The 25,888-nt window shown below is 42.2% G+C and overlaps 2 protein-coding genes across 4 annotated transcripts; one reads left to right on the plus strand and one right to left on the minus strand.

The window, feature by feature from the left end:
• Window positions 1-333: 333 nt before the first annotated feature.
• ap5z1 (adaptor related protein complex 5 subunit zeta 1) lies at window positions 334-10,325 on the plus strand. 3 transcript variants are annotated; one of them, XM_031749552.2, is made up of 18 exons: window positions 334-484; window positions 806-943; window positions 1,769-1,937; window positions 2,205-2,355; window positions 2,708-2,820; window positions 2,996-3,164; window positions 3,436-3,489; window positions 6,097-6,237; window positions 6,338-6,375; window positions 7,650-7,812; window positions 7,974-8,152; window positions 8,235-8,377; window positions 8,472-8,590; window positions 8,930-9,057; window positions 9,164-9,261; window positions 9,354-9,486; window positions 9,609-9,823; window positions 9,930-10,325. In XM_031749552.2, the coding sequence occupies exons 1-18, from the start codon at window positions 444-446 to the stop codon at window positions 10,180-10,182; spliced, it is 2,445 nt and encodes an 814-aa protein (XP_031605412.2). In that variant the 5' UTR covers window positions 334-443; the 3' UTR covers window positions 10,183-10,325. The 3 variants fall into 3 exon arrangements, with proteins under 3 accessions (XP_031605412.2, XP_031605413.2, XP_039466824.1); XM_031749553.2 differs by lacking the exon at window positions 3,436-3,489; XM_039610890.1 differs by lacking the exons at window positions 334-484; window positions 1,769-1,937.
• On the minus strand, window positions 10,315-24,806 carry mmd2a (monocyte to macrophage differentiation-associated 2a). Its single transcript, XM_039610891.1, has 7 exons — window positions 24,295-24,806; window positions 20,756-20,837; window positions 18,132-18,292; window positions 15,776-15,850; window positions 15,596-15,697; window positions 15,343-15,412; window positions 10,315-13,795 (listed from the first exon to the last, which is right to left on the minus strand). The coding sequence occupies exons 1-7, from the start codon at window positions 24,321-24,323 to the stop codon at window positions 13,595-13,597; spliced, it is 720 nt and encodes a 239-aa protein (XP_039466825.1). The 5' UTR covers window positions 24,324-24,806; the 3' UTR covers window positions 10,315-13,594.
• Between the last annotated feature and the right edge of the window lie 1,082 nt (window positions 24,807-25,888).

Genomic DNA, 25,888 nt, shown 5'->3' on the forward strand with positions numbered 1-25,888 from the left:
GAGGCGAGAGAAGAAGAAAAAATGTATCCATAAAAGTATCAAACCAAGTTAAATGTTTAAATATAAAGACATAACAACATTAAAAGTTACAATGTAACCTATCAAGAATTAAATTTACCCTTCTATAATTGGGAAAATTCGTTGTCATCTGATTGTAACGTATTGTGTAAGGACTGTCGCAAAAACCTGGAACCTTTTCAAAAGCTTCCGAAGAAGGTTTGTAGGCACAGTCATTTTTATTCGGCTCGTCCGTAAATATGCCTGCCACCGTGCACCTTTTCTTTAAACTGTTTGAATACAAACGGAGTGGGAGGGTCCGACAGTGGTTTGAGAGCATTAGCGGAACTATTGTCACGTCATGTGATTCCAGTCAGGACTCGATTAGCAAACGGACTGTTTACCTTCCGCTTCAGACAGATGTGGCAGAATAATATTCTTTCAAAATGTATTCTCACGCTTCAGAGAGTTTAATTAAACAAGCAAGGTAAGAACAGAATGAAAGGATAGCTTTCTTTCTTTCACCTCTCCCCGCATTTCGCTTCCCTTTAATCTGTTTAGCTACTGAAACTAAAGCTAGCTAGCATGTTGAACATATCTACATTTTATTCAAACGCACTTTAAAGATACATTCTTCTCAGGGCTCTTTAAAGCGTTTGCGACTTTAACTTGAGTAGAAAGAAATGTGTTCGCTGTCACATAACTCTGTCAGGGTTTTATTTATTTTTTTCAACGAGTGTTTAGCTTCCGTGAGATCTGTCAGGGGTCTTTAAAGAGATCAAAACCAGCCGCACTCTGTCGTTTGCAGGGAGATTCAGGAGTCTGAGCTGCAGAAGTTTTACAGCAGATTAATGAAGATGCTTCAGGGCAAGGAGCTCGGTCACGACACAGTGGACTCCCTGCAGAGGCTGCACCTCATCCTTTCTGCCACCAAGTACACCCGAACGTAAGAACTCCCACCCACGCCTCTCATACTTCATGTCGTGGATGAGCTTTTCATTCTCACTGCTCTACATTTTAAACTTAATGATTCATCTCCACCTTTGTGTATTCATTTCTTATAACTTAAGCTACTTATCTCTTTCTCTAAACCCACTTTTTTTCACTCCCTCCTCCCACTCTTTCCTCATTAGTGTCAGAGATTCAGGGTACGCAAACACTACACTTTTTTTTTAGTTGCCAATTTCAGTAGCACTTCCTGTACATGATGCCTGTTTCCCTTTGAAAACTTTGGGATTGTGGTTTAGTCAGGATGCCTAGAAACTGGGGGGGTTGAAATCGGTGATCAGACACCCACATTTCCACACTGTCGTGGTCTCCTCTGCTCTCAGCACCTATCATCTTATCATGTCATCTGTTTGCTTGCAACAACTATGTTTCATCCACCGTGACCACCTAAGAGTTAAGAGTTCCACTAAAGTTCAAACGAATAAATGTCGGGTCTTACATTTTGCTGTTACGTCTGCAAGTTGCTGTCCCTTTGCTCTGTGTTCTCAAAGGTAGTGTTTTCAACAGTTCCCCCCTTTCACTTTCCATGTGGTCTTTTTTTCACAGTAAAGAGCAGCTTCCCTTTCTTCCCACACTTTTAATTAAAGTTGTAATCATGTTTAAAACTATCCCTCAGCTTAATGTAATTATTAAAAATCAAGTCAAGCCAAATGTCTTGGGTCTGCATCACTGTGGGATAAATAAGTGCGTTGTCTTTGTATTTAATATCCGCTATAAACTTCCTGCCACAGTCTTATTTCTCCTCTGCTGTCGTCAACCCAAGGCTGCCTTTAGAGCTCCAGAAGAGGTTTGTAGCGCTTCTCTCATCACCTGCGGAGCAGCATCAGGTGCTGAGCGCAGCTGTGCTCAGAGAGACGCTGCCCCTCACTGGTCAGGAGCTGAATTACAACCACCAGCTGAACAGTCACGCTGCTGGTCTGCTGCTCTCACAGGTGGGCAGAACTGAAATTGAGCGGTTGAGCCTACTTCTTCATTACTGTGAGACATGTATTTATAAGACTCACCACATCATTTTGCAGCTCAGGCTATTGGGAAAATAATTAGCCAGTGTGTTGTAACTTTAAATATAGAAGACATTTGGTAACACAGTCCCAGTTTGTGGTGTGTGTGTGTGTGTGTGTGTGTGTGTGTGTTACTTGTTGGATTTTTTTTAAGGCATTATCTGATCCAATCCTCTTTCACACTTTAAATCCTGACAGGCTGTATCCAGGGGTGATCTTTCATCTCTCTGCACTCAACTCCTTCGCAATCTGGAGAGTCGACCGTCTGAAGGGCCGACTCACTCGCTCATGCACACCCTGCCTGTCCTCAACAGCGTCCTCACACACAGCCCAGAGTGCCTCAGCGAAGGTAGCGGGACATACAGATACAGATCTGGACTTTTATCAAAAAAGCAAAAAAGAATTCCACATCACTTCCTGCATCTGCTATGTGCACCAACTAATTGTTCACCCAGTGTAGAACACACCGTGTTATGATGTTTGTTGGTCATTTCATAAAATTCAACTGTATATAAAGAAAATTTTTGTCTGTTTTCAAGCCTGTTTAGTCCTTCAAAGTACAATTAATTTGGAGAAGAGTGATAATGAGGGGTAAAGGGAAACCTCTGGATTCACCTCCATGTGTCTTATCTTATTGCTTTAAGTTGTTTTCACTGGAGAGTGTTTCACTCAGATCTCTCTCCAATTCTGACTGTCTGCAGATCAAATGACCCTTGTAAGCAAAAAGCTAGTTGATTGGCTGCGTTATGCCAGCGTCATGCAGGGAGTCGGGACTTCCTCTGGGGGATTCTTCACGGGGCCCAGATCCCGTCAGGTGAGCAGTTAATTTTCATATTGAGCAAGTATTAGGTAAGTATTATTAGTATTAGCAAGTAAAGGATTACATTAAGCTTGTGACTCTTCCAGGAAGGTATTGAACTAGTGAATATATAAGTTAGTAAAGCTAAACTGGATTATGTGTGGATTTCTTTTCCTTCCCCCTCTGTCAGCCGGTGCCTATAGCAGAGCTGGATGGGTCTGTGTCTGGAGATTTCTTCACTGTCCTATGTGTGGGTCAGGGCTTCACTGAAGACCAGTGGATGAACGTCTACTCCTTTTCCATGCTGCGTCATTGGCTTCTCACCTACCATTCCAGCTGCAGCACCACAGTAGATGCAGGTATGACCATTTGCTGTAATAAGCTAGTGTCACTTTTATGTATTTTTATTTACAAACAGCTCCACAGTTCTGTTCATCTGAGCCATTTTTGCTTCTATTAGTTATGAATTAGCTTAAATGGCAGGTGTTTGAATGGCCGTATAATACTTGTCCAAGAATGACTATTCTATTTTTTGAGGAGCCTTTGCTTCAAGGTAAGAGTTATTAGGGCTGTTATTGCTTCATATGACTAAGTCTCAGATGACCTGCTCTGTGTTTTCATCATCTTCAGCAAACAGGCTACAACTCAGCCTGTCACTCTCCCACTCCCACTCATTTTCAAATGGTAAGACATCAGAGGTTGTGAACCTTCCCTGCATGTGCCTGATTCTAAGAATTAAATAAGCTGAACTCCCCCACTGTTCTTTAACTGGAGGCGGTACGGATCAACTCACAACTCTAAGCTTTAACTAACAAACAAGTCTCTAATCAGAAATCATGATCTCTGACTTTTAACCTCCTCTTTCCACAGTCGTTTGCCTTCCCCTAATTTTTCTAATGAGTTCCTAATCATGATTAAATATACTCTGACAGCAGCCACTTTTAAGCCACACATTGCATGTGTTGTGTAAAGCGTGGGCGGTGAGCTCGTTTTCATTTCGAAACTTCTGTGTTTGGATGTTTGTGGTCTTCGACCCTAATTTGACTGTGTTGCTTTCTTATAATAGCATTCCGACAATTATTAGTCATTGTGTCATCAGTGATAATCGTTCACTTTCTCAAACGTGTATGGTTACTTACATCTAGCCCTCGGTAGTGAGCTCATGTTAAAGCTAAAGATCATAATGCGTCCGGTGTGCGCAGAGGGACTGCTGGGTCATCAGTTTGCTGTTAACAAAGTGAATTTGTTCAGTTTTAATGTAGACGCTGTTTTGTTTACATTGTCAGTGTGACTCATCCAGTCCAGTTGGCCTCATACAGAATCCACTGATACAAACAGATGCTGATATGAGTGATTTGGGTAAATCAGTGTCGCCCACAGACTGGCTCGAAGATACAAACAAAATATGAAGCTAATCTTAGTCACGCAGCGATGGTTCGCCTTTCTCCACACGGTCAAAACATGTTTTTGTAAGGATGAGTTATAAAACTGTAATCTGATGGCGTTTTGAATCTTTTACCAAAACTGTAAATGATTTATGTGAGCTTAATATTCTGATCACTCTGAATTGTCATACATTTTTCGCAATGATTTAATTGTATAATTTGGCATGGAAACAGTTACAGATTACCAAAGAAAGTTCAACTTATCCAGGATCTGTTTTACTATCTGGCTCTACCATAGTTCTGCTAAGCAGCGTCAACTTGACAAGTCAGCCGAGATTTACCAAATCAAGCTATAAGCTGGTCAATGTAAAGAGGTGGTTTTGGTACCATGTGACCAAACGCAAACATGGATACGGCTAAACCCATAAATGTCCCACAAGAATACAAATTTGAGGAAAATGAAAAGAAAATCTAGTCATTTGTGGAAGATGGAATCGTCAGGACGCTTCAAACTTATAAGACGTAGAAGTCAAATAACAACTCGATACAATATGCAGAAGAGACTTGAGACTTGAAGCAGATGAGATGGAGCAGCACAAGAACGTATCGAGTGCCACTCTTGTCACCTAAGAACAGGAAAATGTGGTTACAATTCACACATGCTCACCAAAATCGGACAAAAGATGATCAGGAAAACATTGCCTGGTCTGTTACATCTCAGTTTCTGCAGCAACATTCAGGTGGTCAGAATTTGGTGTAAACAGCACAGAAGCATGAATCCATCCTGCATGTAACAGCGGTTCAGTGCCGCAATCAGGGAACTGATCGTGCTAATCTAGTAGTAAGAGGAAGGTTGTTCCACAGTGTTATGGCTAAAACAGTGAAAGTCCAGTGTCCTCTTTTCTTTCAAACCTGGACTGTAACATTAGTGGATTCTCCAGTGTTAGTGTTAGCAGTTCTGGAGTATAAAGTGGAGCCATACCATTTAGTAAATTAAAAGCAAAAGAAAGTAAAATCTTAAATAGGATTCTGTAGCGATTGTGAAGCTGGTATAAGGAGTGGAGTGGTTTGTAGGAGCGGACTTTTCTTTCAGCTGCCACCTTGGGCTTCATGAGTGCGAGTAAACAACAATTCTAAAATTCAAACTAGCAAGTAGGCCTTCTTATCTAATAGTTGACAATTCGTTAATACTCTCTGTATTTGGATTATAATGTCATATAAATCAAAGTAAATGGCTTTAAATTTGGTTGTAACCAGCAGGAAGAAAAGAAAAGAATAATGCTCCCTCTGTTGAGAATTTTTTCTCTTATTGATGTTTGTCTGGATTTAGACGTCTCTAAAAGGGAGATCCTGACACTGTCTGTGCAGCAGGGTCAGAAGGTGGTGTTTTGGTAGTACATGTGGATCTGTCCTGGAGCAGGTTGGGCTGTGGGTGCTATGCTGGTGAATCCCGGTAAGACGGGTAAGCAAGGGTTAAACTTGATGTTAGAGCCTCAAATCATGCTTCACAGTACTGGTGCCTGAAATATGAGCAAAGAAAACAAGGTTCCTAAAATGAAAGTGTATATCAAAGTTATTACTAGCTAATGTGGTCTAATAAAGCTTCTTTTGATCCCTTGCATGACACTCTTTAAAAATACTGTAACAAAGCTTTGATTAACATCACAAAAATATGAGCACATTTGTGTTGATTTCTTTCATTCCTTTGTGTTCTAAGAGGTGAAATTAGAGACTGCAACAGTAGGTTTCAGTCGAGGCATGAGGCATTTTACTAACCTGTAGTGATTCTACTTAACATCATCAGAAACATCATTTCGGATAGCAATCGGATATAGACCTTAATCACGAATCATTATACTGAGAAGGTCACGACCTCTAATTCCCGAGCCGTTGCACGTTGTCACAGATGACCGATCAGAGGTGGACGGGTCCGTAGTTTCTATGGTTTCGGCGACGTCCTCCTCCAGCCGACTGCTGCCTCCAAAGGAGCGTCTCAGAGAGAAGGCTTTCCAGTACTGCCAGCGCCTCATCGAACAGAGTGACCGCAGTGAGTGTTTGTGCGCATGAAATTGCACTGGGTGAGAGAAAAGTGAGCCGTGTAGCAGAATTCCTCATGCACAGGTCTTTATTTGTTCTCTTACCATCAGAGGCACACAAGAAGACCGATACAGAACTGCAAAAAGCGGTGAGTCTGCGTATCATTTATTATCACTATGGAAACACATTTCATGGTTCAGTTTGTAAAACTGAGGGGTTTAAATCACTTTTAGACACTTGGCACTTAAACAGCCCGACTTCCTTTAATGCTTAAACTAAGAGCCACAGTGTTGATGTAGATAGCTGTAGCTTTTCCTGTTCACTGTGTTGTAGTAAAGAAGTAAAGAGCACCTCCTGGTGTTCTGTTTAAGAAGTCAGGCTTAAAGAAGGAGACCTAGATAGGATGCTTGGCTTAGTCTGGCTCAGTTGCTGATCTACACTGTCATTTTCTAACCCAAAACAATGCCCCTAACCCCCTAATTACATTTTACATTCTTTGCATTACACTTCCACAGAATGGTGTTGTAAGATGCACTGCTGTTTGCTGATACAAGCTCACAGTTTGACTTGTTTTTCTGACTTTGTGTGGATATGTAACACTTCAGTTTGGGAATGACTCACAGTATAATGTAAATAAATAGAAACATGTCAAAACAAAAAACAGCCAAACTATGTGAATTAGTGACTCAGAGGGAAGGTGGAATGTATCCCTCTGGAGGTTGTTTACAGCTGTTGAGTGCATAAAGTGCTCAGTCATTCTTCATTTGGGGATAAATGTTGCTGAACCAGACATCAAGTCTGGGCTGTGACATCACCCCTTTGAGGTCACAGCCCACTCTGACCTCAAAGGGGCCGGACCAGAGAAAACTCCCCTTCCTGTGTAGTTTAACTACAACGTGTCCCTCAGATATCTTCATATAAGAGAAAAGAAGTGCAGTTTGAACAGTGCGTCTCTGATTTTTAACACGATGGAGAAATGCAGCTGCAGTAAGTGGAGGAAACCTGTCAGCATGATTAAATTGTAAGGAATAGACGTGTACAGAAAATCTTTTTTTAAACTTCAGACCAACTATAAAAAAAGACATTTCTATTGTAGATAATGAAAAAAGAGGAACTCTTCTGTCATTAAGATGTTTATCTATTACTTTTTGTTTTTTAGTGCAGTATGATTGGCCATGACTGAGGTTTTTATCGGTTGGAAAAGTTGTAAAATCTACGAAAATGTAGTTAGTGTGTAAAAACTAAGGCCTCCTTCACATTTTCCAGTGGGCTGGATTGGATTCCTCGGCAGGCCGATTCTGGCCCCAGGGCCTTATGTTTGACATCCCTGCATTAGAGAAACCACTGGTGTTAACCAAAAGAAAGTTCTGCAGTGTTATCAAGATTTATGTTGCTGCCCTTGTGTCCTGTTTCCTGTTTCAGTGTCTGGTGGAGGCCGTGTGCATCCTGGACTGCGTGTGTGTTGAGGACGCGTCGCTGGTCTACAGGACCTTCCCCTGCATAAAGGCTCTCTTTGGTCGCCTCAGCTCAGAGCTGTCGTATGCCAGAGTCCTGCTGCCCATAGCACAGTTCTACCTCAACCACGGTGCGCATACACAGCAACATGTGCTCACAGCTGCCACAAGTTTAGAACTGAAAACAGGGTCACGTGTGTTCACTGTAAAGTGGTTCCTCATACGATGACATCATACATGACCCCTTTTTCTGTGCATGCAAGGCTGAATATGTTTATTTATATCCGATCAGGCGAGATTGCTGCAGTGGACTGTGAGAACGTGTGGAAGGTGGTGTTTGGTCGGTTTCCTACGGAGCTTTTCAATGACCCATTCCTGGCACACGAGCTTCTACGCTTCCTTCGACTTAACCTAGAAAGCATAGAGCTTCGGGTTCCACAGTACACGCGCTACTTTCCAAATCTGCTGAAGGTAAAAAGCTGAGAAAATGTGCAACAATTGTTAGATCATATACGTACGTTTGATTCCTTACATTTTCTCTCTTTCTGTGTAGTTTTTAGCATGGGACAGTCCAGCGATGGTGGATGACTTTGTGGATCTGCTGCCGTCTATGGTTACAACTGGAACTGCAGTGGAGCTGCTTCACACCCTGCTTGACCTGCCCTGTCTCTCTGCCACGCTGGTCCTGCAGCACAGGTTCAGGCGCACACAGGAGAAAAACTGCTTCCCACAGCAATTTGGCTACATGCACAGTTTTTATCCCCGTCTCACTGGGTCTCATGTGTCACAGGTCTACATGTTTGCCCATCTCTGAGCCAGTCGGTCGCAGCTTCGTGTCACTGGATGCATTTCGAAACCCTTCTTTCAGAGGGCTTTTCCTCTTCCTGCTCCGAACGGAGGCAGGCTCAGGTAGGACAAGTCACAGAACAGAAGGAAAGGTTTCACAGCTTTAGACAGAAAACAAATAAGCATAAAAGGCCCAACTGTTCATTGGGCTCAGGTCTGACTCTGACCCAAGGCTCTTTCCCTGCTTTCCTGTCTTCTCTCCACTGCACTGTATGATAAAGGCAAAAAAGCCCCAAATAATGATAACATTTTTGATCAACACACAGTGTATTTATCTTGCTTTTTATTGGTAATGGTAGGAATTGTCTCTACAAACGACAGTAAAAATCTGTTTAAATCTAAACAGCAGAAATTTAGGCTCTAGCCAGTGAAATCATTGTAATTTTGCATCTCCCCGTTTAGGTGACACAATGGACCGACTGAGCACGCTCCATGAGCTGCTGGTTGAAGCTGCTGACTGGCCGAGAGTCACTCAGTGTGCCCGGACGGTCCCCGTGTTGTTGCACGTTTTCTTCAACACAATTGTTACGGTGAAAAGATTCAGCATTCTTTACAAATTTGTTGCGTCTGTACTTGCTTGTGTTGCAGTTTACAATATGCGCCTTATTAAAAAAATATGTCGCGCGTCTCTTTCAGATCGCTGACGAGAAGCTTTTGGCTCATTTGATTCTGGTGTTGCTGGAGAGAAGCAGCCTGCTCCTTAACATCCCTGCGTACATCAAAGAGATACACCGGTACACCCGAACACTAAAGCGCTGCTGCCTGTCTCACTCTCATCCTCATCTCCTCACTCACTCGCTTCAACCACTTCTCGCTGTTTCTGCAGGGTGTTCAGCTGCCACCTGTTGAGGCTGTGTAAGCTCCACCCCTCTCTGGTCGTGAACCAGTCCCACGAGCTGCTGGAGTTTGCTGGAAGCACAGCCAACGTCTACAGCAAAGAGGAACTCTATACACATGTGGTAAAGAGAGTGCTGACCCTTCTGTGTATCTTGGGTTATGTGCAAAAGCCCAGTGATTCTCACATTTCAGCATTTGCTCAAAACCTGATGCTGAAACAGCACTGAGCTTGTTTGTCTCTCAGGTGTGGGTGCTGGGAGAGTACCTCTCTGTGTCATGTGACTCTCGCTGTTCCGTGAGCCTCATCACTTCCTGTTTTGAAGCGCTGGAGGCGGTGCTGTTTGAGATCACTTCGTCTGCCCCTCCAACTGGAATGGTTTGCCCGGCCCCTAAAGTCATCAACACTTTAATGAGCGCTCTCGCTAAGCTGGCATCACGGTCACATGACCTCATACCTCGGTAACAGACTTTTTGTTTTTAAACATGCAATATTTCTTTTTTTCATCCAGGACTTTGTAATGTTCTGATATCGTTTGTGTGTGTTTTGCTTTGTTTTTCCTTTTAGGGTGTCTCTGTTCCTCTCTAAACTAAGAACTGTAACCAGAAGCGGATCGGTTGCCTGGTGCTCTGATGAGGAGGACCTCGTTGCTATAGTAACACGAGGGGAGGAGTTGTGGTCGCTGCTGAAGGCCCCCGGCGTAGCTCAGAGTGTCCTGACACCACCTCCCCATGTCATCGCACCGCAGTGGCACAGAGACACTAATGTGGCATTGCCGCTTCAACTGCGAGCCCTCACAAGCCTCACACACTCACAGTGACACAAACACACACACTCATGTACAAAACACATCATCCTGCGCTGACAATGCATTTGGTTTTTGCACATTATTTTTGTAATTGATTTGTTTGATGTTGACGCTGATATGATTTTCATAAAACACACAGATCCCTTGCAGTGTAATATGTTTCTTCTTTATTACAGTGATTTGACAGAAATATCATTTTACAAAATAGATCATCTGATTAAAAAAAAAGATAAAAAAATTGCTCATTTCCTGAGTAAGTGCTCTGTTTTCAAGAATTAAAACAGAAGTAATGAAGTACTAGAAGTTAAGAAAATCTTGAAATGTGGAAATAGAAATTTGCATTTACGATCTACGTTGATTCTGTCATAGTCAGAGGACTGTAGCAAATTCTACATTACACATCACTGTTGATAGAAAAGTGCTCAGAAGTAAAGAGCGCAGCATTTAGACAAAACAACTGGCATTTAAAGTCCCCCGAACAGGATACGAAATGCGTTAGACCTTGACATTTTCATAATGAGACGGACTTCTTTGTCTTTTAAATCAAATTACAGTTTTAGGAAAATTCAATTTGAACAAAACTGAGTCACAGCCACACACGAGTAGCTGGTTCTACTCTCGTCTGTTATCATCAGGTTGATCATTTACAGTCTGGCTCCAGTGTGTGACACAGACATATGTGACCTTAAAGTCTGTCTGCAGATTGCTTAATTCGGTCTCAGTCGGCCAAAGATGAGTATGTTTAATTACGAAACCAGGGGCTGTGCATGTACTGTGAAAATGAACTGAAGTCAAATGCAGATCCTCTCAAGGGGTCACATAAGGTGGTAAAATCTGTAACAGCTTTTACAGCCAAATCCATATTGAAAGCCTATCAATGACAGCTTTGTTGGTCGACTTCCTGACTGTCATATTTTACCACTGAGCAAGTTTGTAGCACCAACAGCAGAAAGGGATTCCTGTGTAGTGAGTTTTGGCACATTAATTGTGGTTGGATTACTGAAAGTAGGGAGTTTAACAGCTTAGGAATGCTCAGTAACAGATATGCCTGTAAGGAATGCTTCATCATTTTGGGAAAGTGCATATATATTCTTGTAAAGATGAGAAGATCGATAAGACTCTTACAGTTTTACTATTCTGGCATAAAAACAGTGATACTCTGGTTTCTTTATTGATTTTCCAGTAACCTCATGCTTGTAAAATAATGCCCAGAATAGTCGTGACCAACAGTTGAGCAGCTGGTGTTGAAAGGAACACTTTAAAAGCCACAAAATATCTCAGTGGGAAAGAACACCACGGTTGATATCTACGCTGATATGGGCCGGGTAATGAGGAACCAAAAGATGACACATCGTTTGAAGGAAATTAAAATGATCAACCTACAGAGGGCTGAATTCAAAGATACCCTGAAATCTTTATCTGGACCAGGGCATCATTGAGCTCCTGAACAGTCTGAGGTGCAGCCTGATGGCGTCGGATGGACTGAAAAACGATGTCCCAGAGGTGTTCTGTTGGATTTAGGTCAGGTGAGCATTGGGACCAGTCAGTAGTATCAATTCTTTCTTCTTCCAGGAAATGCCTGCAGGCATTGTCATGCAGCAGGAGGAAGCCAGTACCCACTGCACCATCCTAGGGTCTGTGGGATCCAAAGGTTTCATCCCAACACCAACATTGCCTGTAGAGGTCTGTGTGTCCCTCCATGGAAATCCCTCCCCAGACTTTCTCTGCTCTACCACCAAACCGGTCATGCTGAACTGGGAGTATAATGTTTTCCTCTGCTGCTTCAGGACTTTTCATCTCTGTCACATGGGTGAACCTGTGCTCATCTGAGAAAGGCACGGGGTGTCAGTGGTGGACCTGACAATTCTGGTATTCTATGGCAAATACTAATCAGGCTCTATGTTTCCGGGCAGTGAGCGCAGGGCCCACTAGAGGACATCAACCCATCAGGCCACCCTCATGAAGTCTGTTTCTAATTGTTTGGTGGCCTCCTGGGGGTCATTTTGTGGCTCTGGCAGTGCTCATTATGTTCCTCCTTACACAAAGAAGCAGATACCGATCCAGCTGATGGGTTAACACATTACCGAGTTCATATCAGCATAGATATCCAGCATGACTGTCTGACACTGAGCCTAGCCAAACACAAAAGAATCAAACAAGATGGGGAGGGAAAAATGGCCTCCACCTGTAAAACCATTCCTGTTTTGGTGGGGGTCTCATTGTTGCCCCTCTAATGCACCTGTTGTTTTTTTCATCAACACCAAAGCAGTTGAAACTGACTGAAAACGCCTTCTGCTAGAGACCAGATCAATACCCCAGAGGTTTAATTGACTTGGTGCTATAATCTGATTAAAAAGTGTTTCTTTTCTTTTTTTTTTTAACAGTGTAGTTTAGGAAGTAAATGTCTGTCAGTGCGACAGCATCAGCAGCAATGATACAGTCAAGAAACCTGAGTGGTGTGCAGGGGTTCAGAGTTAAGTGTACTGTGAGTGCTTGTGTAGCAATGAAGTCCTAACTCCTGAGCGTTTGCTGATTTGCTGGTAAGAGCCCATCAAAAGATGATCTCTATTTTTTACAGTAGGAATGAAATGCTTTAAATAATTTGGCGGGGTGTACAAGTAATGGGGCAACACCTCCAACACCCACCAGGCAAAAGCAGGCTGTGATGCACCAGTGCACACCACTGTCCAACCTCAACGCTCAACAGCAAGCCGTAACAAAACACTGAGCATTATTTTCAGGTCTGAATTTGCACCCGTTCTCCTTCATTGCACTTGAACAGTGTTTTTCAGGATGCCTGTCACTGAGGATGTTTGAAACATGGTGAAATATAACCTGAAGCTGTTGCTTCTGTTCATGTGATCCCAAACTGATTCCATGATGTCTGTCTGGGATCAGGGCTCTTTGAAGGGTCAGATCGTTGACGTGATCAAATGTCTCTGTGATGGCGCGATGTAGAATCTGTAGATCTGACCATGTCTGTGTACAGTATCGTGGTTACCACAAACATTATAGATTGTTATCAATCTTCTCATCTACCTCTGCAAGAAAATAAACACATTTCCCAAAATGTGAAACTTTTCCTTTAACCGACAGAGATAAGCAGGAATGAAGATTTTATAATACAGGCCTGGCACTTGGATCTCGTCTGAAACACTACACAGTCAACATGGCACACAAACCAGTGTCAGTGTCGCTAATTATGTCTAAAACAGCAGAATTATACATTATAAATTAGCGTCAATTTGGTGTAGTCAGGCTAGATGTTATATAGTCAGCACACAGTACAAAAATTGGTCCCAGGTGTCACAGCTTCGTAAGTGAAGCTTACCGTAGTCAAAACACTAACGTCCTGACTACATGAAATGCACTTTAGTCATTCAGCCTGTCAGCATGGAAACGCATAACGTCAGTCGGCAGCCGGTCACCTCGACGTCTGCAGCTGTGTCCCCGGTAAATACAGGTACCTCCAGATGGCGTAGTAATGAATGCCTGCTCCAACCGCCACAAACAGATGCCAGATCGCATGGGCGAATGGCACGAGGCCATCGCTCTTAAAGAAGACCACGCCTACTCCATAGAAGACACCTCCCACGGCCAGTTCACACACACCTGTGCGCTCCACCTGGAACATAAGAAAGTTTGCTGGTAATTAATTTAAAGACGCTTTGTTTTAACTTGCAGTGAATAAACTGTAAAGATATATACAGTTTTTGGTTGAATTAACGTGGATTCATCTGAAATAAGAAATACTCTTATTTAAAAGAGGTTTCCCAAATTTTTGAGAAATGCAGTTTTATATGCCCACTCCATAAAAGATGGAGTAGCATTTCATCGAACAGCCCAATACTTGATGTAGTTTTCCAACATTTACCATGGACTTTTTCACAGTTTAGGGTGTAACTTTCCACACCTAAAATTCCTTACCTGTAGGTACAGCATAATAACAAAGCTTTAAAAGAAAGAATCAACAAATTATACTGAGTAATGAGTACTTTTTGGTTATTTTAGAAGATCAGACCAACAATGTTTCTTACGTTGACTTATTAGGGACCCAGGCTTTATCACGGACTATCCTAACCACTTCTCATTACATTGTAATAACACATGATTTTAAGGTGCATGTTGGAATATGTGCGACCTACTGCTTTGTGCCTGAGTTGCTGTCGTTTCCTATCACTTCCATTTTGTTATAATACCACTAACAGCTGATTGTGGAATATTTAGTAGTGAGAAAATTTCCTGACTGGGCTGGACTATCACAGTACCATGCTGGAATTCGCTGATTTCCTGAGATCTTTAGAAGCAGTCTGCATGCCTATTTGCCAGGTTTTATACACCTGTGACCATAAACGTGATTAGAAAACCTAAATTCAGTGATTTACATGGGTGAGTGAATACTTTTGGGAGTATACTGTATATCAAGTCATGCCCTACCTGGCCTAAATGATTTCTGTTTCTTCTGTCCTTCATGTGTTTTTATGCATTGAAATCTAGAGCATGAATTAAAAAAAAAAAAAAAAGAAGAATAGACATTAGAAAATTGCACCATAAGTCCCAGGCTGTACTATGAAGTGCTACGAAACATAAGGGCTTGGTGGGTAAAAACAAACCCAAATGAATCCGATTCAGGTTCTGAGCACATTGTTTAAGGCCTTTTTGTAAAATATGACAATAAGATTTATGCCTGCTTTTCCCTTTAATAAAAGAGATGTCAAGAAATACATTTTCTCAGACATGAAACTAAAACACAGCGTGATTTATGGAGCTAGAGAATGAGCTACGTTACTACCTTTATCTTCAGGGGGACATGAAAAAAATCATTCCATAACGGCTCGGGCTGTAAGTGAATGTGGCAGCTACTTCAGTAGGTGTTGACTGTCTTACCCAAGAGAAAGTGACAATTTCAGGCTTCTATAAGTTGAATTCAAGAGCATAATCAAATGGAAATCAGTGATTCAGTGCAACAGGGGAAGTCAATGTAAGACTTATGCATTGGAAAATAGTCAGCAGTTCTATTACCAGCAATTAGACGCATCTGTGGGTTATGGGGCACTCAAACAAAAGCCACGGTTTGGTTCTTTAAATAGTAACAGTGGTGGAAGGAAGTCTGCAGGGGGGAAGGGGAGTGGCAGAAGCTGAGAAAGACTCATCTTTGTGATGTAGACTTACCATAGAGAGAATGACCAAAGCAGGAACAGCCCCCATGGCCACATATCCCAGCAACTCAACCAGCTTGTACCTGCAGGTAGAAAACCGGACCGTGAAGTCATAATAAAAATAACAATACCTCCATTTTCCTGCGTAATTATTTGTGCTCCAAACAGCAGTCTTGTGTTTTCTGTCAACACTTGAATGGAGGTGTTTGGCTTCAGGTTAACTGTGTCAAATTAGTGCACACAGACACAAATGGAGGCTGTGTTACCTCTCATGGAAAAAGAAGACATACGCCGAGCCTATGCACGCCATGACCCAGATGAGCCAGCGCATGTGGCACGTCCAGGGTCCCAGCTCCCTCAGCATCAACCTGAGGAAACACGACACGGTTACAGTGTGTCTGCTCTGGTCTTTTTTTTTTTTTTTTTGCTGTAGTCACGTGACCCACCATGGAGAGTAGGAGGCCGCGATGAAGAAGTAGATGGCCATTCTGTCACACATGTGGAAGCGCTGCTCCACCTTCCTACACGGAGAGAGGAGGAGGCATGAGCTCATTTGTGAAGATTCAGTTAGAGTAACATAATAAGTCTAAAATTCAAAGGATTCAGGCTGTATGAAGATTTTATTGTCTTCCTCCCCACACCCCAACCAGTTGGTGTAGATGGCCCCGCCCCTTCCTGAGCCCGATTCTCCTGGAGGTTTCTTCCTGATAAAAGGGAGTTTTTCCTTCCCCACTGTCGCCAACTGCTTACTCATAGGGGGTCATATGATTGTCCACCAAAATGTGGAAAGTGTTGTTTGTTTTTTGGACAGCAATATGGCTGAAAGACCAGAGCAGGAACACATTTAAAAAGTCAAAATGAGTCCTACAAATCATGCACCTTTTCTTAATATGCATCCAAGACTTCAGGGTTGTATAACGAAATGCACTGGATCACCTTCACGTTACAACGTTAACACAAATGGCTTTTGGTGCCTTTTGGTGTTAACGTTCATGTTTGAGGCACTGCAGTTACTGATGATTTTTACATGCTGTGGGCCTCAGGACTCACCGACCACGCTCTGTAACTTTACCTGGTGTGACACTTTGTGGCTGCCTTGCTGTGGTTCCACTTTGCAATAATATAACTTGCAGTTGATTGTGGAGGGAATTTCACAAACTGACTTCTTGCAATGGTGGCATCCTGTTACAGTTAGTGTAGAGTTGGTGAGCTATTTACAATGCATGGTTAGATGCTTGATTTTATACACCTGCAGCAATGCGACAAAAAACCATCTGCTGTTCTTCATACAAGAATAGTCACCCGGTGACGTGGCCTGCTAAGATCAACCCTCGTGGAGGCTTGATCTTACAGGGTTAAACCAAAACTATGAGCACATTTTATAAGCATAATCCATGTAATGATTTTAGATCTCCTGGAAATTTATTTTTATATAGCAGCATTAAAATACCTGTTCTTGTTGAAATACATAACAAATTGACCTGTGAACCGCTCAAGGATCAAAAAGGTGACTAACAAATAACAGACACCTTAGCAAGGAACCAATTTTAAATTGTATCTTTAGCCACCTTGTTGTGAGTAAAAACATGTCAACACATGTTCCCATTTCTTTTGAAAACTTGCCATATCAGCATGGTGTGCAGTGTGTCCTTAAAATGTTTAAGTAAACTGGAGAAGTGGAGGACAAAAGAAGAAGTGGGGGGCCTAAAAACTACAGCAGACGAACACTATCTGAAAGTCATGACCTCAAGAAGTCGGAGATAATCCTGCAAAGACCTGACACAGGACCTGAGAGATGCATCCTATTTACTGTTCACTGAAGCCTCATCAAAAATGGTCTCAGTGGAAGGGTGGCTGTCAAGAAGCTATTATTAAGGAAGGGAAATTGGGAGAAAAGGTTGAAATACGGCAAATTGCAGAAGAACTGAAAAGCAGTGACAACAGGTCCGATGAAGTGATTAATCCAAATTGGACATTTTTTCTGGCTCAGATTCATTTTAATATGTATGGAAAGGACAGGAGAGAGGTACAACAGTGAGTGTCTACAGCCATCTGTAAAACACAGCAGAGGATCTGTTATGGATTCGGACTGTGTTATTGAGGATCTTGTCAAAATCTTGGAATTACAAACCCAGGAAAGAACCATCATGCAATACCATCTGAAAAGCATCTGACTGGCAACAACTTAATTTGTGTGGGATCATCCTGACAGAGAACAGAACGAAAGGCGGCTAACATCCAAAGAAGAGCTTTGAATGTCTTTCACGAAGCCTGGAGAACTATTCTTAAAGTACCTAAATACACTGCATTTTCAAGTACCTTTGCGCATGTTTCAATAAATCATCATAACCTTGTTCCCATTTTCCTACCAATATATAAAGAAGCGAGACTACTGCCCCTGGAAGTAGATAAAAAGTGTGTAAGCTAACACTTCAGTTGCCATCTTTTCCATCAATAACCTGTCTCTCCTTTCCATAACAATCTTTTTTTTCTCCCAATACTTTCCTTTGTGGGACGTTTTGGTTGTTGTTGTTTTGGAAAAGCTGTTAGCCAAAATAAAATTTGCTTGTCATACCTCAGTATCACAAATAACTTCTGTTTTGGACACTTTGACTACAAAAAAACTCACCAAAAAAACATTTTTGTGAGCCAAAGTGACATGAAATTTCTTGATTATTGTTCCTCGTCTGGTGTTTTTGTAAAACCTTTGGGTTGCAACAAACAAAGTGTTCATCTGACTGTGTCGTAAACCACACGATAAGTACCCCCCACACACACACACACACACACACAAACACACACCTGAGGTGGCTGATTTTCCAGGCAGCAGTATGGAAAAGAGTTGAGGTGATGAATAAGCCGGTGAGGCCGCTCCCATAGAGCCAGGCAGCGACACGATGCCATCGATCCACGGACAGAAAGTAGAGGACGGACCCACCGACCATACTGGGAAGAATCCACAACTGGAAAAGATTCAAAAATCCAACAATCATGTCAGACTTTAATATGTGCAGTTCATTCACACTCATGTCATTGTTCATAATGCTAATCAAGTTCCAAACAGCTAAATAAATAAATATTAAAATGTACCCAGAACTCCATCCCCTTACACGATTAACTTTCTTTACCGCTGTCATGAAAAATGGCATTTTTCACTCTTCCTGAAAATGAAACTTTTCACATTTCTCTTCCTCTGAGCCCAGGAGAAATCACTTTTTGATAGCACTCTTGAGTCTGTAGCTCTAGTAAAGTTTCGCTTAGCAGAAAGTCTGGCTCTGTCCAAAACAACACTGATTAACACCTTTGAAAAATAACACATTGCGCTTTCATGGGGGTAATGTGTGGGATTATTTATTTGCCAGACTTAATAACTCCGTGGTTATTATACCAGCGTATAACTCCCCCATAAATCCACGAGGAGTTTATTACCTTTGAGCAGAGCCAATAAAGTTTCCGCCTTATTTCCACTCATTGTGGCGTCGTGTTTTCTCATCAAACTCCCAGCAAGAAAAGCAGGTAAGTATATTTCCCAAAAAGGTCATAAACTATATTTACGGATTTTGTATTTGATGTTATTCTGTAAACAACCAAGGGACAAAAGTAGGATATAAAGAAAATATTAACCACAATTTCACTAAAAGTCCACTTGGATCCTTTATAAGTGTTAATGACTGATGAAAACTGAACTTTTTTTGGTAACACAAGTAGGCCATTGTGTTTGTATGTTTACGAGATACACCGACCCACAGACTGGCACGCTAATGGGCTTTGTGGCAGGAGAGGGGATGATCAAAACATACATCATGAACACAAATGGCTATAGAATATCCTGTTTAAAGCTTTACGGCCATTAGAGCTGTAGTGTCTCCTCTCGCTGCTTGTATCATTGATGTGTATGGAGGGCACAAGCTGCCAAAATCATACATAAATATATCAGGGTATGTCATATATAAATGACTATGACTCATTTTTTACTTTAACAGTCTCTCACATCATCCCGGAGGAATTTCCACCCACTCCTCTTCACGACAATTCAGCTCATTGAGTTTTGTGGGTATTTGTTCATGCACAGCTCTGTTAAGATAACACCACAGCTTTTCAGTCGGGCTGGGATCTGAACGTTGACTGGATCGTTTCAACACTACAAGTCTTTTCTTTTTCTGACTGTGTTTGGCATCACTGTCCTGTCACATGACCCAGTTTTGGCCAAGTTTTAGCCGCCAGACAGATGGCCTCACATTTGAGTCTACAATAATTTGGTATTCAGAAGACATCATGGTCAACTCAGTGACTGCAAGGTGCCCAGGTCCCGCGGCTGCATTATGGCCACACATCTCTCCTTTGTTTCAGAAGTAATCTGGTTCATTCAGATGCAGCTTCCCAGGTAACCATTCAAAACAAGCCATACTTGTTGAGTCTTTCTGTAATTGTGCTGTCATAACATGTTAACTGAGGCCTGTGGAATCCCAGATATGGAATTTTGGGTGTTTTACAGCTTCTCTGAGCAGTGCACGGTCTGACCTTGGCATGAGTTTGCTGGCACGTCCACTCCTGGCAAGATTGTGGTATTGTGTTAACACGCCTGCGAACTCCTGATGAGCAAACTGCCAAAAGTTCTGCTTTTATAGAGGTGGAAACCCCCCTGAGCAGTTAATCCAGTGCAGTTGGCTGCTACTGACCTTCTTAATTCCTATGGAAGCAGTAACGATGTATATCATACTATAGTGATCGTAGCGTATGCATCTATGTTTGTATGTTCCCTATCTCCTCCTAGACAAGTGGACCAATTTTGACGTAACTTTACATAAACATTCCCTCTGGGACTGAGTGCAAACATCTATATGGTGTATGCAAATATTTTATACAAATACTACATATATTTGCACATTTGACAGTTCAACTGCAGTCCAAACGGCGACCTTGCAACTATATTCACTATGTACACGTTTGAACGTATTTTAACTGTCATGAGAGATTTAGTGGGGTATTGGATCTATCTATGATTCATCATTAATGCGCACTAATTAGCACTGATTAAAAACATCTAACTATTGTAGTTTTACATAATTATCAGTTTTAATTAGCTTTTTAATTTATTTATAAATTGAGGAATATTTTGTAAATGAAACAGAAAAGTAAAGTATAGGAGGTGAAAGTCACTATTTTACACTTCATGTCTATTTAATTTTTGATTTTGGCAGTCACAGTCTTCCATAGGGACACACAGGGATTACGGCAGATTAGAGGAAACTACAGGCTGATTCACAGATTACAGCGCAAAGCTTCCATCACACATCACTGTGCCTCATTCTTCACAATCCTCATCTTTTCAGAGGATCCTCCGAGCTAACACAGCAGCGACACGTCTATTTCCTAGTGTACAATGATTGTGTGTTGTTTGTTTGCTTTTATTTATTTAGACTTACCCCATGTGTGGCACAGTTTGCAACGTGTTCATATTCAGTGGGCTGGTATCTCTTGCTGGCTGGCACCCTGCAGTTCATGAACCTGAGAGAGGACCGAGAGGGGGAAGACGGAGGGGAGAAAGTATGTGTTTAGATAATGAAAGGAGATCTGGAGGCCTTACTTCTTGTTCTTGTTCATGTGTGTGTGTGTGTGTGTGTGTGTGTGAGATGGTCATTGTGAAAGGATTTGCAGCTCTCTAATCCTCATCACGCTGTCTGCATTTTAGAGTGCTTCATTGTTACCACCACAAAGGGACACCACTAGCCATTAACTATTAACCACATTGCATTATTTGCCATGAGAAAGTTCCTACATGTGTGTGTGCGGGTGTGTGTATATGCGTAGGTGTGTGTGTGTGTGTGTGTGTGTGTGTGTGTTGTATTTACGTAATCAGCAGTAAACCTCTCAATCCCAGCTTAAAGGGAAAAAACACATCTGGAGATGTTACGAAATCACATTTTTTTACATCAGGATGAACACGGACACACAAACACACACACACTGATTTAAAAGAAGCCTCTCATGCAGGGCCACAGGTGTGTCGCTGTTGGTGAGCTGTGTTATTTGATTACACATTTAGGCCGTGCACTCACCATCACATGCCTCGTCTTTGCGTTGTTATAAAAGATGAATGGAAAGAGTAAGTCGGGAGGAAGTAAAGCAGAAGAAGGAGAGCAGATAAGGGAAGGTAACGTGGCTGCTTAAGCTTATGCACAATGACTTGTCACACTAGTCACCTAAATGTCTAAAAGATATGAGGCTATCAAAACTCTGACCAGACATTGGAGGGAAAAAAAACACTTTCTGAATCCAAATCTTTGACGCTTCACAGATATGTGATAAAGGAACCCTTTGAAAGCCACGTGACTATGAAAAAGAAAGTATCTTTAGCAAAATTTAGCTTGTGGGAGAAAGGAAACCACTGTGACTTCCTTTCAAATTCAAAAATATCAGATTTTAGAATGTACAATTGACCAATGTGAAGATGACAGCAGGGTTTTTTTTGTTTTGTTTGTTTGAACGCCACAACTTTGTGGAGAGGTAAGTAAAGCAGTAAAACTTTTATCACAATATTTATAACTCATGTTATGATTTTATTGTGATTTTTAACATTTTGTGATGTGCTGAGTATTGTAACACCATGCATTGGTATTTATCACCTTTAATTAACTGCAAATTACATCCTCAAAATGTAACTTTGTCAGTGGCCGGCAGCCAGCTGAGTCAAGTCTGCTTGAGTTGTGCTCATTAACTGATGGCAACATGTTGGCAATCAGCCTCACTATGACCTCCTCATCCTCTCATTTTTGTCTTCTTTGTAGATTTTGAGTTAATATTTGCTGTTTCCTTCACATTCTCCTTCAGGTGATATCTGTCCTCATGCCCTCAAAGCTCTGAAAGAACCCGATGCTTGTTCCGGGACTTACTTCTCCAGCTTCTCCCTCTATTTCATTATTCCTGCCTGATCGGTTTTTCCCAGACAGAAAGCATTTCCTCAATTTGTGCCCACATGCAGGGAGCGAACTCCCTCTGGTTTTGGAGCGTGGACTTCTTAACCCCTTTTCACCTTTTTGCACTTAAAAATGGCTTCCCCGTCGTCTATGTTCACAGCAAGGCAACGTGCTAAAACTACACTTTGCCATTTCGCCCTGATATCAGGTCCGTGTGGGCCGACTTGTGTTCGCACGCAGGAAAATTTCAGGTTTCCCTCTCTGCCAAACTAATCTACAGAACACGAGTCTGCAGACACAGAAGCTAGGCCAGTGGCTGATAGCAGAATTTAATAACAGATCAGCATCTGTGCCTTTTATAGTTTTTACCAAAATACAAGAGCAAGGACCCAGCTGACCCTGAAGGATCAAAAAGCATGAACAGATACATTTCTAGGTTTTCATAACTGTTTGAGATTAGACAAACCTAAATATGCATAAATATGAATGTATTCCCTCATAACAGGAGTCTTTTTCGGGGGGTTGTTGTTGGTCTGGGTGGTGGAAAATGTCATCAGGGCTCTGTCATGTACAAACAACCTCCATTTGGCTCCCACACACACCAGGACTCATGCGTTACATCTTCTTGTGCTTTTATTAAATGTTTTCCTACTGCAAAATTTAAAAAAAAACAAAAAATAATTCTGTACACATTAAACTTGTAATAAACGTGTAATAAAAAGCGAAAAAAGCATTTGGCGAGAAAACATTAGATCGCTCTGTGACTGCCATTCCTCGTTTCTTTGTCCGATGTCCCTTCAGGCTGTGCCAAGCAACAGAACAAGGGAGCAGTATTTTTCTGAGCACTGTTGCTGTACTGTGGCTCAGTGTGGACCTGAATGTGGTACTCTGATGTGTTCTAATCAGTTATGACAGGAGGGCTTTGTGTGTGTGTGTGTGTGTGTGTGTGTGAGTAATGAAGTGAAATAGAGGGATGCAGATTCAAAGGCTGATCAGACAGGGCATTATTGTATCAGCATCCCTTTCTTCTATTGAGAGTCTCCCTCTCTGTGCGCTCACCTCTTCCCCTCTTCAGATGTGTCACGGCACAGTTACGTGCGTGCATGTGGCACCCCTGTTTTCATCTCACTGAGCATTATAGCACATTCCATACATTAATAAGATCAGTTGCATATAAGAGGATCAGAACCTTTGGATCCCAGCTGGTGGTGAGTGTACACCAGAGGAATCTGTGTGTGTGTGTGTGTGTGTGTGTGTGTGTGTGTGTGTGTGTGTGTGTGTGTGTGTGTGTGTGTGTGTGTTTTATCAAGCCCAGTGGGGACTTTAACCTGAATGTACCAACACAAGCTAGTTTAGTTAGATCACGCTGTTTTTTTTTTTTCAAGGCCAAGACTTGGATTTAGGGTAAAGGCCAGAATTATGGGAATGCTGGCATTCAGCTGTGATGGTTAGGGTAAGGAGCTAAGGAATGTGGTAAAATGAATAAACCCCCACGGATTGTGTGTGCGTGTGTGTATCCAATATTTGTGACTTCAAGGCTATTCCTTTTACAGCAAAGATCAAGTTAATCTCCTCTGGGACTCTGGTTCTCATGATTACCGCTCTCTCTCTCTCTCTCTCTCACACACACACACACACACACACACACACACACACACACACACACACACACACACACACACAGACCGGTTCTGTCTAAAGTTAACTGACACTGAACTATTTTCAACTTCCCAAGGAAAGCCCGATGGATTGCACAGATACCAAAAAGCGACTTATACATCAAACGCATTGATCACCACAGTAAGATTTTAAAAAACAAAAAAAAACTTTTTATATTTTTAATAAAGATAACTGCTCTGCACACCCCCTCCCTCCCTCTCTCTGGCTTTCTCACACAAACTAATCTATAACATATCCCTCTGATCGCGCACGTGCCGGCGCGTCAGTACGCATGGATGCACAGCATCTGTCACAAACGAAAACAAAAACATGCTCCTAGATAACAACGCTCAAACTTTTTTTCTTCTTTTCGTGGGAAATCAACTTACTTGCCAAATTTTGTCTTCTTGAAGTCCATCTCGTGCGTAGGTTATGCGGGCCAGCGCGTCTACGCGCCTGCGTTCTCTTGTTTTTTTATCGCAAACAGTAAAACCAGCCAGCGTAGTCTTCTCCTACGGATTCCCCATTCCGGATGTCCCACCACCGCGCGTCCAGAGATAAAAACATAAGTCCAGGAGAGCCCGCGACTCGCAGAGCGGGTCACCAGGACAATCGGCCCGCGCGTGCTCCTGGGCACGAAAGCGACGATCGGCGCGCAGAAAGAGGAGGTGGCGGTGAGGGGACCGTGCCGAGCTTCGTTCCGACTCTCTCAGATGTGGTCGCAGGATGTTCCGCGGGACTGGGCTCGTAACCCCTCCCCTGCCCTCTTCTCCCCTCCCCTTTCGCTCTCCTGGCTGCTGCTAACTTCACCAGCGAAAGGCAAACCCCTCACCACAAAGCACCGACACCCTCTGCTGTGACTTGCAAGTGTGACATGTGAACAGGTCGCTTGTGAAACACAAATCCGGACTGAAACAAGACAGGAAGGGAGGCACAAAGGTGATAACACAACCTGACCACATGAGTCAGTTGAACTCAAGAGACTGGAGCGAGCGGTGTTATAACGAAAATGATACCAAACACATACTGGACAAACATTTACCTCTGTTACCTAGTTTGTTTGTTATTTATCCCCTTTACTTTTTCCATTGTACGCTGCTCTAATTTCTTTCCACTGTACTTTAAAGTAGCCATTTGGGGTTTTTGTATGACTTCTTAATGACTTCATATACTTCAAGAGATTCATACTGTATAATAAAACTGTGACCACGTGAGATAACACAGCTTGTTTTGTTAAAGTATTCAATGGGATTCTCTCAACACTCTTCTCGGGAAAGTAGTTTTACATCACTCTGTTGTGCTATTGTGTTGTTCCAGGGAGTCCCCTTCCTCTGACGTTTCATTTAAATAAAGTCCAGGAACAGGGAAGGACAGATATGCAGAAATTTCGCAAAAGATTGGAAAAACAAAATAGTAAGAAAGAAAGAATCTAAATTTCTGTATGGGTTATTCGCTTACGTTCCAAATAAGAAGTGACCTCAAGGTTTGGAGCCACTGGAATTATTTATTTATTTATTTGGTGTTTTTTTTACACTTGCTGGCCACTTTATAAGCTAAAGTTATAGCCACTTTAATTCTTTCTGCAATAGTTTCCAAACTAAAGAGGATTTCCTGTCGTGTTCAAGATACCAGTTTAAGATGATTAAGGTGTGTTAACTACTGTGGTCATAAAGAGATGAACTTGGTCAGCAACAATACTCATGCAGGCTGATGAGCTAACATTGCTCAGTTGGTACCAAGGGCCTCAAAGTGTGACAAGAAAATATCTCCCACACGATTACACCTCTAACAGCAGCCTGAACTGCTGATACAAGCCAGAATGGATTCACACTTCCATGTTGTTTATGCCATTTTATGATCTCGAAGCAGAAATCGAGACTCATCAGACCATTCTTCTGTTATTTTATTTTGGATAGCTTGTGTAAATTATAGCCTCAGTTTCCTGTTCTTAGCTGACATGACTGGCACCCGACGTGGTCTTCT

The sequence above is a fragment of the Oreochromis aureus genome, linkage group 4 (genome assembly GCF_013358895.1).
Source record: "Oreochromis aureus strain Israel breed Guangdong linkage group 4, ZZ_aureus, whole genome shotgun sequence".
In the NCBI taxonomy this organism is placed as follows: Eukaryota; Metazoa; Chordata; class Actinopteri; order Cichliformes; family Cichlidae; genus Oreochromis; species Oreochromis aureus.

What these genes read in the sequence shown, in the direction of transcription:
- ap5z1 (XM_031749552.2), top strand. Translation starts at nt 444, where the DNA reads ATGTATTCTCACGCTTCAGAGAGTTTAATTAAACAAGCAAG. An exon ending in GCCACCAAGTACACCCGAAC is followed by an intron (nt 944 to 1,768) that starts GTAAGAACTCCC and finishes CGTCAACCCAAG; the next exon opens with GCTGCCTTTAGAGCTCCAGA. An exon ending in CCCAGAGTGCCTCAGCGAAG is followed by an intron (nt 2,356 to 2,707) that starts GTAGCGGGACAT and finishes GACTGTCTGCAG; the next exon opens with ATCAAATGACCCTTGTAAGC.
- mmd2a (XM_039610891.1), bottom strand. Translation starts at nt 24,323, where the DNA reads ATGGACTTCAAGAAGACAAAATTTGGCAA. An exon ending in TGGAAAATCAGCCACCTCAG is followed by an intron (nt 15,851 to 18,131) that starts GTGTGTGTTTGT and finishes CTCTCCGTGTAG; the next exon opens with GAAGGTGGAGCAGCGCTTCC. An exon ending in CTTTGGTCATTCTCTCTATG is followed by an intron (nt 13,796 to 15,342) that starts GTAAGTCTACAT and finishes CTTATGTTCCAG; the next exon opens with GTGGAGCGCACAGGTGTGTG.